Raw genomic sequence first — 16379 nt, 5'->3', positions numbered from 1 at the left:
CTCCTCTAATTAAGTGGGCCACTGTGTAAGATGTGTAGGACAGGTGCTGACTCTCATGCAAACATTGTTTTATGTTGAATGATCCTATTAGTAGGATATCCAGAAACAAAAATTATACTAACCCCCCAAGGAGTGAGCACAACGACCTGATTGATTTGGTTTCATATTACTGGAGGGGAGAATAGGCAATATGAAATTGGTTGGATTTTTCAAAAATTACAAATTACAACATTTTATCCCAAATTATTAAGAAATATGCAGATCTCAGAGCTCCACTACCAATGCAAATTGGTCAGTTGTTCTCCATGTGACCCATAGCACAACATAAAGCAACAGTCTTGAAACCGAGATCTGAGACCTCCATCATATCTATTTTATATATGATAACGAAGGCATTTTCTTACTTTCTGATAGCCTGTGATTACAACGGCTATTGCAGTTTTCCAGTACCGTACGCAAGTAAATATTCTTATGAGCATTGGAAGATGCTCAGTTGAATCATAAGAGGCTCGACATGCCCTGATATTTACGCATGTATAGTTTTCCAGCAGGGATCACTGGATGGGACCAGGATCCTACTTGATTAGTGCTGAGACCAAGAGTTGAATTTGAAACCTCCTGGATCTATATGGCTGAGTCACATGTTGCCTGGTGAATTCACCCCCAAAAATTGCAATTTAAATTTTTTTTGGTGACACTCCAGTATCCCATTTGACTTTTAATCACTGATTCTGAATTTGCCAGTACCTAAGTTAATGATGCAATTAATTACACCACAGAGTCTGGTTTTTAAATAAACTATACCAGACCATGCTACTGATCTCAAAAATCCCAGCAAAGCTTACAAAGCTAATATATTTTTTCTGGAACATTCATTTCCATTGCTGTATTCCTGCTGGTTCTGCAATGACTGTTGTCAGTAATTTTCCTCAGAAAACATTTTGGAAGAATGATATTTAGTAGCAGTGTGTGATGCCTTAAGGTTTAGGCTGGGAGGGATGAAATTTCAGCATTCTTTCATGGCCCCTACTTCCTAAAATTAGAATTATTCCTTGCAGGTGAATCCAGTGCAGTTTTTCCTGCTTATTTTTTTTTCTCTGAAATGTTGCTCTTCTCTCAGGTCAAATACTTTCTGGCTTCCCATCTAGACTAGGAGCTGACGTGCTAACGTGCTGCCAAAGTGACACATTTGCGGCATGAGATTGTGCTACTGCCTCTGTGTTTGAATTGCAATGCCTGCTATATTGTGAAGGTGCCGTTTCCCACAGCTTGTTTGTATGCCCACTCTCCACACTGATGAAGCATGCCAAAGTTGAGGCAGCTTTGTACTGTAGACATAATGTTTCTGCAGCCTGTTCAAATTTATCCAGATGCCTTGCGTTATGTTTATCTATGTAATTTAAGAATTCTTGATTTAATTTCTGTCCCCAGGATCTCACATGGTCTTTGCATTAAATATTTATTCAACATAAAAGTATATGAGCACACCAAAAATAGGTAAATAGGGGTAAAGGACATCTTTACATTAGTGCCTTGAAAGCGAACAACTGACTAATTTGCATGAATGTGGGTTCACTTCATGCATTTAAACAAGGTCTCTCTTTATAATCGAGGTTTTCTGGCAGTTGCCAAAGCCTTTAATTTGTAAGAAGTCTTCACTATTCACTTTTCATTTTCAACTTACATTGCTTCTTCGATCTAAGAGATGCTATGAGATCAGAGGACAAGCTCACTTGTGGTTTCTCAAAATTGTAAGCACGCTCATTGAAATGTTTACATATATCTTTTTTCAAAGTGCCAGTTATCATCTGTTTCTTTTTTTTGTTGACACTGTCTCAATTAGGTGGTGAGGGGTCGAACTTGCCCCACTGCAACAGGTATTTTTTGAAAAAAGGATGTACTTGCCAATTTGGTTTTAACTGTTTATCTGCTGTGATTATAAAAGACAAGCAGACAGGTTTTCCTGAGTTTTAACAACACAAGAATAGTTTTTATTGTGCTTACCCAGGTCTAAGTAAAATAATAATATACTCAATTTCACGTGCACCAACACACTTGAAGTTCACACATACACAGACAGATTAGAGTGGGGAAAGATAGATTAAGAAAGTAAGAGCCTGGTAAAGATCAGAGGGCTATGCAGTTTATGGAGGTTGATGACTTGGCTGACTTCAGGTTGAATTTGGCTTTCCTGCTGTTTTCCCTCATTGAGGTGATTTGTGAGTACATTTGGAGGCAGTAGTGCAGGTTTGAATTCCATTAAGAAATATCCGTGTCAGCGGCATAGTGGTTAGCACTGCTGCCTCACTGCACTGAGGACTCTGGTTCGGTCACTGTCCATGTGGAGTTTGCATATTCTCCCCATGTCTGTGGGGATCTTGCCCCCACAACCCAAAAGATGTGCAGGGTAGGTGGATTGGCCACACTAAAATTGCCCCTTAATTGGAAAAAAAATTCTAAATTTAAAAAAAATAAAAATTGAAGAAATATCAGTCTCCAGCACCTGAGTAGTCAACAAACAAGGTTCTAAAATTTGCAAGTTGGATTGGAGATGAACGGACTCCACTTGGGCATCTTCTTTCAGCTTCTTGACTGTCTTGCACTGCAGCGAAAGCAGATGCTCAAACATACACATGGTGGGTGTGTAACATGATCAGTGATTCAAACATGGTCATGGTTAATGTGACTTCATTACATTGTGTTTGGGAATCCCCATCAAAGCCAAGGTTCCATTGTCCAAGTGATTTGGTTTAATGATTCATCTCCACCCAGTTGAGTATTTCAGGCCTGATTAATGGAGACAGGATATGTGGTTCACACACATTTCCCTGAGGTTATTGCCTTTGATGGGGTTTTGCAGATGTGGGATTTTCATCTATGGGCTGGAATGTGGAAGTTATCGTGATGCAAATTGTGCAGCCCTCCTTGGCTGCGAGTTCAAGTCACACTGGCGTCTCTGTTTTTACAGTGTTCAGTTCCGGTTTCCAGCTGGTGGATTTGAAAACATTATTTGTTATATAGCATGTTTTTGTGACGATGTAGTGTGCAAAAAACATTTATAGGAGAAAGTATAGAACCACACTGTATAGTATGAGTATATCTCTGTAATTGATATTTTCAAATTGAGCAGAAGTTATATCTCTGTAATTGATATTTTCAAATTGAGCAGAAGTTAAGTCTTCTAGAATTGTGATGCTGGTTTGATCAAGATAATGAGCTTGAAGTTGTATATGTGTTACAGTGGGTTGGTAATCTTTAGTATCTCTATATACATTTTGACTTCTAATCAGTGTTTCAGGTGACCCAGAACTGCATTTGTACTTAAGTGCACAACCAAAATAACAAGTCATTTTATTTCCGCGTGCTCGTTTCATGATGAGAAAATTACAATTGTGAAAATCTGGTGATGTTTCACAGTACTACTTGTAGATAAGCTGTGAAGAGGTTTTGTTCTTAGCTGTGCTGCTGAGTCCTAATGTTTGGCATTTCTATTGGTGGAAACCTTGAACCATGTGCAGTTCTGTTTGGTGTGTTTTAGAGTACTGCCATAGACTCGGATCTACTCAACTCCTTGCTCCCACCAATGGGGACATTTGTGAACATGGTACTTCTGGGAAGTGAACCGTCATGACTTGTTGGGCTGTTTCATCATCCTTCTGCAACCACTCCCACTCTCTCACCCCATGCAGATGCTTTCCTAAGCTCTTTGAACTTTTTCAGCCTTCTCTTGTATCTTGAATTCTGCAGGTTTACCAGCTGCTCTACTCTTGCCTCCAGTTCAGAATGTCCCAACATTCGCTTCCAACCGTGGTTAACGGGTGGCACGGTAGCACAGTGGTTAGCACTGTTGCTTCACAGCATCAGGGACCAGGTTCGATTTCCGGCTTGGGTCACTGTACGGAGTCTGTACATTCTCCCTGTGTCTGCGTGGGTTTCCTCCCACAAGTCCCAAAAGACGTGCTTGTTAAGTGAAGTGGACATTCTGAGTTCTCCCACAGTGTAGGCTAATCGGGGATTTTCACTAATAAAGATTATTACTGGTCTCAAAATTCCAGCTTCAGACCAGTCATCTGCTCTGAACTCCATTGACTTTGTGGGGAACATTTAAAAGAATAAATTAAAATAGAGACTCCACATAAAGCAATGGCTGTTTGGCATACAAGACTAGTTAGATCCCACAGAATGGGGCTTTGGCAACAGATGTGCTTTAAATTTATTAATATGGATTGATTGTCTTGGTCACAATTTGTATAAAATATTTATTATAATGCAAGTAAAATCAGGAAATGCTATAAATTTTGATTTCTAAATTGATTTTTTCAGCCTTTATTGTTGATTATTCAGTATTTTGGATTATATTTGAAACAGTACCTGCATTCAAGGAATGAATGGTGTTTTCCAGTTGCCATTCTATTCTGACTTTGCTGCCTTGATATTCAATTCCATCATGTTAAACAGATGAGTGCTGTCACCTTGCATTGTAAAAACATCACTTATTGGAATCCTAATTTAGGATGTCTTTGTTTTATCTGGTCTGAAATATTTAAATCCAGCATTAAAATTTTAATTTGTTTATTGTCACGTGTACAGCGAAAAGTATTGTTCTGCGTACAGTCCAGACAGATCATTCCATACATGAAAAAAACGGGCATGCATAAATAAGAAATGTAACATAAAAGAGAAAGGTTAGAGATAGTATTAGAGTTAGAATTAAATTTTAAAAGGTTAGTACGGTTACAAGAGATGTAGGAAGAGGATTTGTGAGGGAGCTCGCAGAGAATCGCCACGCTCTGGCGCCATCTTACATGAATGAACTTTACAATAAACAAGAATATTAAGCATTCTCTGATGTCTATTTTTCAGTTTTTTATCATCAAGCAGCTTCCAAAAACCTTGCATTGCTCTTTTTGAACACTAACCTTTTTCTTGTTCCATGTAAGTAAAAGTGAAGCATACTTCTCACCTGACTAATTGTTTTTGAGAATTGCAATAATAGTAAGACATAACTGGGAGTCTATCTGGGTTAATATGTTTGTGCACAGATGTGTTTGATTATATTTTTAAATATCCAGGAATTTGAACTTTAAGCTGTGGCCTTAATCAGGGGCATGATCCCCCATTTTAGCTTTTATTCAAACAAGTGAACCAGTGTGTTTGTGCTGATAACAAGACTTACTGATGACTTGTCAATGTAACATTAGATAGGGAATTCGGAGTGGTGTTTCATTGTGATCGTATTCAGGCCGAAAGATTTTGTTACACGTAGTGTGTGCAGGATTTGCTGGTGGCTCACTGTACCTCTCTGTGACTGCGTCACAAGCTTGTTAAATGTGCCAACTGTGTTTCCTCGATAACGCACAACATTTGAAATTGCAGAGCTTTTTTTTGTTCTTGTTGAGATTTTCTTTTTGAATTTCAAAGTGCTGGATGGTGTATAGATTTGTAGTTTGGAGGTCGATTGAACTATCTTGACATCTGATGCATTTTTTTCCCCCTAGGAGGAACCTTACAAAGCTGTCTCTCATCTTTAGTCACATGCTGGCAGAAATCAAGGCCATCTTCCCATCAGGCCAATTTCAGGGTGACAATTTTCGCATCACAAAGGCCGATGCTGCCGAATTTTGGAAACGGGCTTTTGATGATAAGTAAGTATGATTTTGAAGTATTTTTATACAGTGATAGCTTATGAAAATGCTGCAATGTATGATTTTAAAAAAAAGATTGTCTTTAAAGAAAAATGCTGATCAAGGCAAATGATGTCAATGTGGGGATGGGGAGTATTTTTATTTTTCAGTGTTGCCACCAAGCACACCTTGTTTAAGCATAGCCTGGTGCACTCCTCAACCTCAACAGCAACTTTTCCAAACTAGCAAGTTTTCAAAAAATATTTATCTTGATGCTTGCTTTGAGTGAGACTTGACTGGTAATTTGCACCAAATTTTGCATACTATTCAAATGGCCCAAGTTCTCAACCAGACTTGGAGGTGGCCGTCTGCCTCTTACCTTGTACTCTGCTGAGAGAGTTTAAATATTTTTAATGATTGTCCCTAATACTGAATTAATTGCATGAAACTGATATTACAAAGAACAATACAGCACAAGAACAGGCCCTTTGGCACTCCAAGCCTGCACCGGTCATGATAGCTTGGCCAAAACCCTCAGCACTTCCAAGTGCCGTATTCCTCTATAACCATCCTAACCATGTATTTTTCGAGATGCTTTTTGAATACCGTTAATGTATATGCTTCCAAAACCACCCCTGGAGCACATTCCAGGCACTCACCACCCTGGTGAAAAAAAACCTGCATCGCACATCTCCTCTAAAGTTTGCCTCATGACCTTAAACCTATGCCCCCTAGTGACTGACCCCTCCACCCTGGGAAAAAGTGCCTGCCCATCCACTCTATTTATGTCTCTCATAATCGCGTAGACCTCGATCATGGACGGCGCAATAGCACAGTGGTTAGCCCTGTTGCTTCACAGATTTAGGGTCCCAGGTTTGATTCCCGCCTTGGGTCACTGTCTGGGAGGAGTCTGCACGTTCTCCCTGTGTCTGCGTGGGTTTCCTTCAGGTGCTCCGGTTTCCTCCCACAAGTCCCGAAAGATGTGCTGTGAGGTAATTTGGACGTTCTGAATTCTCCCTCTGTGTGCCCGAACAGGCATCGGAATGTGATGACTGGGGGATTTTCACAGCAACTTCATTGCAGTGTTAATGTAAGCCTAATTGTGACAATAAAGGTTATTATAATTATTAGGTGGCCCTTCAACCTCCATCGTCCCAATGAAAACAGTCGGAGCCCATTCAGCCTCCCCGCATAGCTAACACCCTACAGACCAGGCAACATCCTGGTAAACCTCCTCTGCACTCTCGAAAGCCTCCACATCCTTCTGGTAGTGTGGCAACCAGATTGTGCGCAATATTCCAAGTCTGCCTCACCAAGGTTCTATACAACTATAGCATGACTTGCCAATTTTTATACTCTATGCCCCGTCCAATGAAGGTAAGCATTCCATGTGCTTTCTTGACTTCTTGTGTTGCCACTTTCAAAGATCTGTGTACTTGTATGCCCAGATCTCTCTGACATTCTACATTCCTAAAAGTTTTACCATTTACTGTTTAATTCCCCTCTGTTAGACCTACCGAAATGCATTACCTCACATTTGTCTAGATTAAATCCCATTTGTCATTTCTCTGCCCAAGTCTCCAACCTATCTATCTGTATCCTCTAACCATCCTCCAACCTATCTATCTGCCACTCCACCAACCTTGGTGTCATCTGCGAACTTAATCTGACCAGCTACATTTTCCTCCAAATCGTTTATGTATGCTACAAACAACAGAGGCCCCAGCACCGATCCCTACAGAACATCACTAGTCACAACTTTCCATTCAGAGAAACACCCTTCTACTGCTACCCTTTGCCTTCTGTGACTGAGCCAGTTCTGTATCCATCTTGCCACCTCACCTCTGAAATCGTGTGACTTCACCTTTTGTATCAGGCTGCCTTGAGGCGCCTTGTCAAAAACTTTACTGAAGTTCGTGAGGCATAACCTCCCCTTCGCAAAATCATGCTGTCTATCACTAATAGTTTCCAAATGGGTATAAATCCTGCCCGGAGAATTCTCTCTAATAATTTACCTACTAGCGACAGGAGGCTCACCGGCCTATAGTTTCCTGGAGTATCCCTGCTGTCTTTCTTAAACAGCGGTACCACATCAGCTATTCTCCAGTCCTCTGGGACCTTACCTGTAACCAATGAGGATACAAAGGTATCAGTCAAGGCCCCAGCAATTTCCTCCCTTGCTTCCCTCATGATTCTGGGGTAAATCCCATCAGGCCTAGAGACTTATCTACATTAATATCTTTTAAAACACCCAATACCTAATGCCACCTCCTCCTTTTTGATGTCAACTCCTTGACCAACTCCTTTACATTATCTTGCAGTTTTAAACAGAGGTGGCGTGCTTTTGTTGCTGCTTTTTATGTGACTACTGGTACAGTAAATATCTGCTGTTATTTAGAATCATAGAATCTCTACAGAGCAGAAAGAGGCCATTCGGCCCATCAAGTATGCACCGACCCTCCGAAAGAGCACCCTACCTAGACCCACTCTCCCAGCCTATCCCTGTAACCCACCTAACCTTTGGACACCAAGGGACAGTTTAACATGGCCGATTCACCTAATCTGAACATCTTTGGACTGGAGGAGGAAACCAGAGCACCCGGAGCAAACCCACACAGACACTGGGAGAAAGCCACCCAAGGTCTGCATTGAACCCGGGTCCCAGGCATTGTGAGGCAGCAGTGCTATACTGTGTGAACATTCTGCTCATAGTTCTAGATTTTCTCCAGTACATTTAGATTATCTTCTCTGGTTTGACCTTTGCAGCATTTCATAGTTTGGTTGCTTCTTCGTGACAGCAGCAGATTTGCAGATAAGATGCAACCATGGCTACTGTGTGCTATAGATAAATATATCGCCCCAATTCAAATACAGCTTCCATTATTAATTTTGAAGCATTTTCGCTGTTAATTATCCATTATTATTGACCCGCTAACTCAAATTTTTTTATTTGCTCATTCGATGTGAGTGCTGCTGGCAAGACCATCATTTATTGGCCAACCCTGATGGCCCTTAGATGGTGGTGGTGAGCCTTCTCGAACCACTGTTCATCTGTATGATTTTGGTGTTCCCATAGTGCTGTTGGTGGAAAGGGAGTTTCAGGGTTTTGACCAAGCGATGATGAAGAAATGGTGATATATTTTCAAATTAGTTATGACTTTCAGAACTTGCAGGCGGTTGTGTTCTCATACCTTTGTTGCCCATGTCCTCTTGGGTAGTAGAGGTTGCAGGTTCGTCAAGTGCTGGGGAAGAAACCTTGGCAAGTTGCAGCAGTGCATTTTGAATATAGTACACACTGTAGCCATATTACACCATTGGTGGATGTGTGTAGATAGTGCCAATAAAGGAGGATGCTTTGTCCTGATTGCATCAGGAATCTTGAGTGTTGCTGGAGCTGGAGAGTATTCCATCATACTCTTGACTTTTGCCATGTAAATGGTGAAAAGGATTTGGAAATCTCGAGTTGAGTTATCTCGCTGCAGAATGCCCACCTCTGACATTCTCTTGTGGTTATAATATGCGGCTTTTCCATTTTATGTTGTGACGAATGGCGATGGTCAAGGATTTACCAAGGATAATTCCGTCAAATGTGAAGAGGAGATGGATAGACTCTCTATTGCTGGAGATTAGAACATAAGAAATAGCAGCACAAGCAGACCTTGCAGCTCCTTGAGCCCATTGTGTAGTTGAACATGACCGATCTGCCTCACTCCCTTTTTCTGCCCGCTTCTCGTTTCTCATCTTTGCCTGAGATATTAAATCTGTCTGTTCCCTAGTCTTGAATATACAATGATGTAGCATCCACAGTCCTCGGCGGTAAAGAATTCCAAAGATTCACATCTTTTGAGTGAAGGAATTTCTCCTCATCTCAGTCATAAAAGATCAACCCCTTCTCCTGAGACTGCATCCGTTATGCATTTTAACCGTTACCTTATCAAATGCCTTGGACATCCAAGCATACTACCTCTACTGGCTTCCCTTCATCGACCCACTAGTTACATCAACTAGTGACTAGACAGTCTTTGCCTGGCACTTGTGTGGCACAAATGTTACGTTCCATTGAACAGCATAAGCCTGTAAGCTGTCCAGGTATAGCTGTGTGCGGGCAGGTTTGCTTCATTCACTGAGGAACAGCCAATGGAACTGGGCAATGCAATCATTAATCAACACCTCTACTTTTGACCTTCTGATGGAGGGACTGTCATTGATGTTAGCAACTGAAGATGGTTAGACCTATATCACTGCCCTGTTGAACTTCCAGAACAATGTCCTGGGGTTGAAATGATTGGCCCCCCCAACAACCATAACTGTCCTCTTTGAAACTAGCTATGACTCCAGCTAGTGGAGAGTTTTCAGTGATTTCCATTGACTTAATTTTGCTGAAGCACCACACTCCGTCAGTGCTACCCTAATAACAAGAGCAGTCTCATCTTACTTTTGGTATTAGCTCTTTTTTTCCATGTTTGGACCAATGCTGCAATACAGTCTGGAACTGAGTGCTAGTAGAATCAAACCAGGCGTTGGCGAACAACTTGCTGCTGATATTTTGCTGCTGGAGTGATAATTGACTGGATTGGATTTGTCCTTTTTGTGGATAGGATGCACTTGGGAAAATTTCACATTGCCTGGTAGACGCCCGTATGGCAGCTGACCTGGAATAGGTTGACTTGGGGACGTGGCAAATTCTGGAGTGCAAGCCTTCAGCACTATAGCTGTAATGTTGTCAAGAGGTTCACAGTCTTTGCTCTATCCAGTGAGCTCAGATGTTATTGCTATCATGCAGAATGTATTTGTTGCAAAGGTGCAAACCTCTGGAGGTGACAGAGATGCATCATCCATTGGGCACTTCTGGATGAGATGATTGCAAATTCTTCAGTCTTCTCTTTTGCTCTGGCATGTTTGGCTGCAGCATCATTGAGGGTGAGAATGTTTGTGGAACTGCCTCTCCCTCCTGTTAGTGCTTTAATTGTCCATCAGCATTCACGACTGGATGTGGCAGAATTTTGATTTGATCCATTAATTGTAGGACTGCTTTGCTCTGTCCATAGAATACCGTTTCTGTCTTCTAGTGTGCATATAGCCCTGTGCTGTAGCATCACTAAATTTGCAGCTGTTGGGGCAATGCCTGCTATAGGTTGATGATATGGTGTGCTCCCACGTGGTGATTACATAACATGAGCCTCGTTTAGTAGAGCACATTTCTAATTTGTTAATTTTTAATTTCAAAATCTGTGGATGGAGTGAATTATTCTGTTTGCTTTTTGAATATTCTGATTGGTTTAGCTTTTTGTTCATTTTTAATTAGCTTGCAAATTGGAAACAAATGACCATTATTATGTTGTGGCTGAGCTGCACAAAGTGTATCCATGTGGTATTGCTGCATAGTGTACGTGTTTGTTTATTTAAATATCTGCAAGCACTCTAAATGTACAGTTTGGGCATCACTGCACAATAAATGAAGATCATTATTTTGACAGATTTAAAATTGTATCTATAAGTAGACCAATTTAGAACTTACAGCAGACCAGCATTGTTTGAAATGGAATTCAAAAGCCCTCCTGCTGTTTAACTTGATATATAATCTAGATTATATCCATTTCTTCATTGTTCGCATATAAATTCAATCTCCTCCTTTCCTGCCCTATCTGCTTGTGGCTATATTCAGAGCACTCAATTGTTGCTTGAAAAAATACTGAACATTGAAGCATAAAAGAAAGCAGATATGTCACAGTTTGAAAAAATTCAGCAGAAGACATGGGTTGATTGGCCAACTTCTCTTTGTTTTTCTCTTCCTGTCCAACCCCCTTTACCCCTCTCGTCCCTCCCCCACCCCACTGCTTGCAGATAATTAAGACACAGTAGTACATTCACTATTAATTATGGCTTTTACCTTTTACAAAAAGGCCAAATCTAATTCATTTTGGTGGAAGGAATGATTGGGTGTATTTACATAGCAAGCAGAGGATGATAGGATTACAAAATCTTTATACTTGCCGATAGAGATGTAGCTAATTAGACTGAAAAGGGACTTGATAATCATTTTTTCTTGGCTGAACAACATTTCTTGCCCATCTCTAATTGCCTGAGGTCATTGTTGCTGTCCTTGTGCTAATGGTACTGTACACAGATGCTAGATAGGATGTAGGAAATAATTGCTGTTCGGCATGTGTTTGATCAATACTGGAATTGTTTAGGTGCTGTAGTTTTATTCCACACATGGTTCATTTAATTTCCTCTGGATCAGATGTAGTTAAAGCTGCACAATACATCACCAGCTGGTAGTAATGGAAATTGGTGATGTGAGGTTGTTCTGCTTCTAGATAATGCACTTCATTTCTTCAATGACTTCAATTGGACTTTCAAGACCAATTCTTTAAGGAGATTCCAGTCTGTTTAGCGCAATTGCTAATTGACTTAAATTTGTTCATCTTGGAAAATGGTTTACCATTTTAGCCAGACAGGCTTGCCAGAGGCTGTCGTGATATGTTTCCTTCAGTTTATAATTTCCCCTGTAAATCTTGGAATCTACTTTCCAAGTTTCTCCTTCAGGGCATTTTCAACCTTTTTGTGATTTAGAAAATTGGTCAGTATATCTGGCAAGCTAATTTGGTTAAAGCTGGCAATTTTAGGATGTATCCTGCTGCCCTCTAAGCGTTTCCTTTTGGCAGAATGGGAATTGCAAATCATCTGAACCTTTATTTTTCTCATTTGTCAGATAAAGAAGAAGCTTCTAAAATATATTCTGGTTAGTGGATTATCAGTAATATAGTTCAGTCTAAACTGAAAAGAATTTTAATTTCCCTTCTCCATCACTTGTCGTGTCCCAACCCCCAATGTAGCAGCACAATGAAGAAATATGCGAATTGTGATGGACTCATATTTGTGGCTAGTCTGAGGTAAACTTTGTGCTCCTTTGAGTAGCTGTAGTTCAGTAATGCTTAGAGTTTTGTTTGAAAGAAAAGACCAGGCGGACTTTCATAACACAGTGCCCTTCATGAGCTCAGGATTTCCCAAAATGCAGCTTAGCCAGTGAAATGCTTTTGAAGTGTACTATTATGGGGTCCGGACCAGAAACCAAATTTTTTTTGGGAAAATTGTGTGGAAATAGTTACTGTGCCGCAGGAGCAAAAACACTGATCAGCAGATGGCTTTTATGGTAAAACAAACTTCAATTTAAACCCAGAATTAAGCACATTAGCAACAAACAAATAGTTTACGTTTAACAGTTACAACATTTTACTTGTTTTCTAACTCTGCCTCTATATAGATATCTATATTCAATTTCAACAAGCCAAATCTCTTGAATACCACTCGTGGATAAAGTCAACAGCAAAGCTTTCCATTTGCTTATATTGGTGCAAAGCCTTTTATCGAGAGAGTCCTTTAAAGCAAACTGAACAATGTCTGTCCAGCTTGCTGTTCCAGTAGCAACTGACAGAGCTGGCCCCTCCGATTAACTACACCACCTGCAATCCAAAAGCACATCACGTTCTTGTGTCTTGTTATTAAAATGTTAATTGCCCATGCAAATAAATCAACGATTCCCTTTGCAAAAAAAAACCAAATACATGGCACAATGGTTAGCACTGCAGCCTCACAGTGCTTTGGACTCTGGTTCGATTCTAGGCGTGGGTGATTGTGGAGTTTGCATGTTCTCCCCGAATGTGTGGGTTTCCTCCGTGTTCTCTGGTTTCCTCCCACAGTCCAAAGATGTGTAGATTATCTGGAGTTGTGGGAATAGGGTGGGGTGCTCTTCCAGAGGGTCAGCGCAGACGCGATGGGACGAACACTAAGGGATTCTATAGAATAGGCAATGAAACTTTGAAAGATGAAAAATGCCCACATAATAATCTTTATTAGTGTCACAAATAGGCTTACATTAACACTGCAATGACGTTACTGTGAAAATCCCCTAGTCCCCACACTCCGGCGCCTGTTTGGGTACAATGAGGGAAAATTCTGAATGACCAATTCACCTAACAAGCACATTTTTCGGGACTTGTGGGAGGAAACAGAAGCACCCAGAGGAAACCCTCGCAGACACGAGGAGAACGTGCAGATTCCGCACAGACAGTGACCCAAGTGGGTATTGAACCCGGGACCCTGGCGCTGTGAAGCAACAGTGTCACAACTGTCCCTTAAATAGAAATGAACCAGAAATGTGAAAGTTGGCTTTGTTTTCCAAGTAGCCACCACCTACAAACTGTAGCCCTAATACAAAATCCCTCCATGTCCAACCCAATCCACTTTCCTCCTTATTAGCATATGGGGGTATACAGAATCATACCTTACAGACAATGTTTAAGACATCGCTATCAGTATTCCTGGATATGTCCTCTCTCTCTGGCAGGACAGACCTAGCAGAGGTGGCGGCACAGTGGTATACAGTCGGGAGGAAGTTGCCCTGGGGTGTTGTCCCAACATCGACTCTGGATCTGTGAAGTCTCATGGCTTCAGGTTAAGCACGGATAAGAAAACTTCCTGTTGATTACCATGTACCGGCCAGCATCAGCTGATGATTACCATGTACCGGCCACCATCAGTTGATGAAACAGTACTCCTCCATGTTGAACACCACTTGGAGGAAGCACTGCGGGTGGCAAGGGCAATATGCTCTGGGTGGGGGACTTCAGTGTCCATCACTAAGAGTGACTTGGCTCACCACAGACTGAGCTCGCTGGGCCCTAAAGGGCATAGCTGCTAGACTGGGACTGCAGCAGGTGGTGAGGGAACAAACAAGAGGGATAAACATACTTGACCTCATCCTCACCAATCTGCCTGCTGCAGATACATGACCTCGCTCCACACCTCGTCATGCAAAATGGGCACTAATTCCTCTTCCCACCGGGCCGTAACCCTCTCCTCCGACACTAAATCCTCCGATATAATCTATCTCGAAACACCGACCCTGCAAACGAAAGAACCCCTTCCATTGGAGAGGTTTGTGGCACCACGGGAATGTCGAGAAAATCTGTTTTGCAAAGTTGTGAACTTGTAAATATCTGAATAAGTCAGGTTGCGAGTGACCAAACTTCTCCGACAGTTCTTCCAAACTGGCAAACTACCCCTCCAGGAAAAGATCACCCATTCTCTCCAAACCCTTCTCCTCCCAATCCCCCGAAAGTGGCATCCAATCTCGCAGGCTCGAACAGATGATTTGCACATATCAGAGGCTGGAACAAAAATTAAACTCTTGGCAAAATATTCATCTTGACTGACTGAACCCTGCCAGCTAAGGACAGGGGAAGATTATCCCACCTTTGCAGAACGGCCCTTATCCTACCCACCAAGCTCGTATAGTTCAGTTTTGGGAGAAGAGGCGAATCCCGGGCTACTTGAACCCCAGGTGCCTAAAGCTGAAACCAGCCATCCGAAAAGGTAGCATCCCTAGATAACTCTCCTCCCTGGGGGATTTATTGGAAAGCACTGACATTTTTCCAAGTTTATCTTGTACTCTGAAAAAGAGCCGCAGTGCCTCAGCAGCTCCATGTTATCACCAATGGTGGGGATTGGGTCTGTCACATCAAGTAGGAGATCAACGTACAGGGACACCCTATGCTCCACCACTCCCCTTACTATCCCCTTCCACTTATCTGAAGCCTTCAAGGTGATGGCCAAAGGCTCTATCACCAACGCAAACAAGAGGGGGGACATAGGGCACCCCTGCCTTGTTCCCCTATTTAATTGGAAATGCCCCAAACTCATTTTGTTGGTGCGGACACTAGCTGTTGGAGTCTTGTGCAACAATTATATCCAAGACACAAACTTAGGCCCCAACCCAGACTCGTCTCATAGATCTCATAGAAACCTATAAATTTCTAACAGGAATAGACAGGGTAGATGCAGGAAGGATGTTCCCCATGGTAAGTGTGTCCAGAACCAGGGGTCACGGTCTGAGGATACGGGGTAGATCATGTATGACTGAGATGAGGAGAAATTTCTTCACCCAGAGAATTGTGAGCCTGTGGAATTCACTGCCACAGAAAGCAATTGAGACCAAAACAGTGTATGTTTTCAAGAAGCAGTTAAATATAACACTTACGGCAAAGGGAATCCAAGGATGTGGGGGAAAGCGGGATTAGGCTATTGAGTTGAATGATCAGGTATGATAATGAATTGCTGAGCAGGCCGAAAGGCTGAATGATTGCCTCCTGCTCCTATTTTCTATGTTTCTCAAAGACTGCAAAAGGATACCCCCATTCTATCCTATCTAATGCCTTCTCTGCATCGAATGCGGGATTACTTCTGGATCCGACCCCTCGGATGGGGAAAGCATTACATTTCGAATTGCCGCACGTTAGATTGCCAGCCTTTAACAAAACCAGTCTGATCTTCTCCCACGACCTACATTCCACGGGATCCTTATCCTTTTTTCAAAGAAGTGCAATTGATGCTTGCATCAGTGTCACGGACACCCGAGTCTCTGACCTGGATAATCTGTCAGGTGGCCACCTGCCACCTCAACTGGCAAGCCAAGAGACGACTAGCCTTCTCCCCATACTTATACATAATGCCCCTCAAGCTCCGCAACTGGCACACCGCCTTGTCTGTAGATGACAGATCAAACTGCATCTGCAGCTTCTTCCCGTTAGCCAAGAGCTCTGGGGTTGGGCCTGCAGCCTACGTCTAAGATGTCATCCACCAACTTTCGGCGTCCCTCTCTTGCCTCCCTATCCATATGCGTTTTGAGTGAGATTATCTCCCCTCTAATCACTGTTTTCAGGGCCTCCCACAGAACCGACGGTGAGACCGACC

The 16379-nt window shown here is 42.0% G+C and overlaps 1 protein-coding gene across 5 annotated transcripts in view; it reads left to right on the top strand.

Moving 5' to 3' along the window:
• The window catches only part of cblb (Cbl proto-oncogene B, E3 ubiquitin protein ligase), a 238651-nt gene that overhangs the window by 100778 nt on the left and 121494 nt on the right, over window positions 1-16379 (top strand). For all 5 annotated transcript variants that reach the window (XM_038801840.1, XM_038801836.1, XM_038801837.1 and 2 more), the window contains exon 2: window positions 5499-5645. In XM_038801840.1, the coding sequence (XP_038657768.1) occupies window positions 5499-5645 (147 nt within the window). The remainder of the gene's footprint in view (window positions 1-5498; window positions 5646-16379) is intronic.

This window comes from Scyliorhinus canicula, chromosome 7 (genome assembly GCF_902713615.1).
Source record: "Scyliorhinus canicula chromosome 7, sScyCan1.1, whole genome shotgun sequence".
Taxonomy (NCBI): domain Eukaryota; kingdom Metazoa; phylum Chordata; class Chondrichthyes; order Carcharhiniformes; family Scyliorhinidae; genus Scyliorhinus; species Scyliorhinus canicula.
This window is presented reverse-complemented; position numbering and strand designations above follow the sequence as displayed.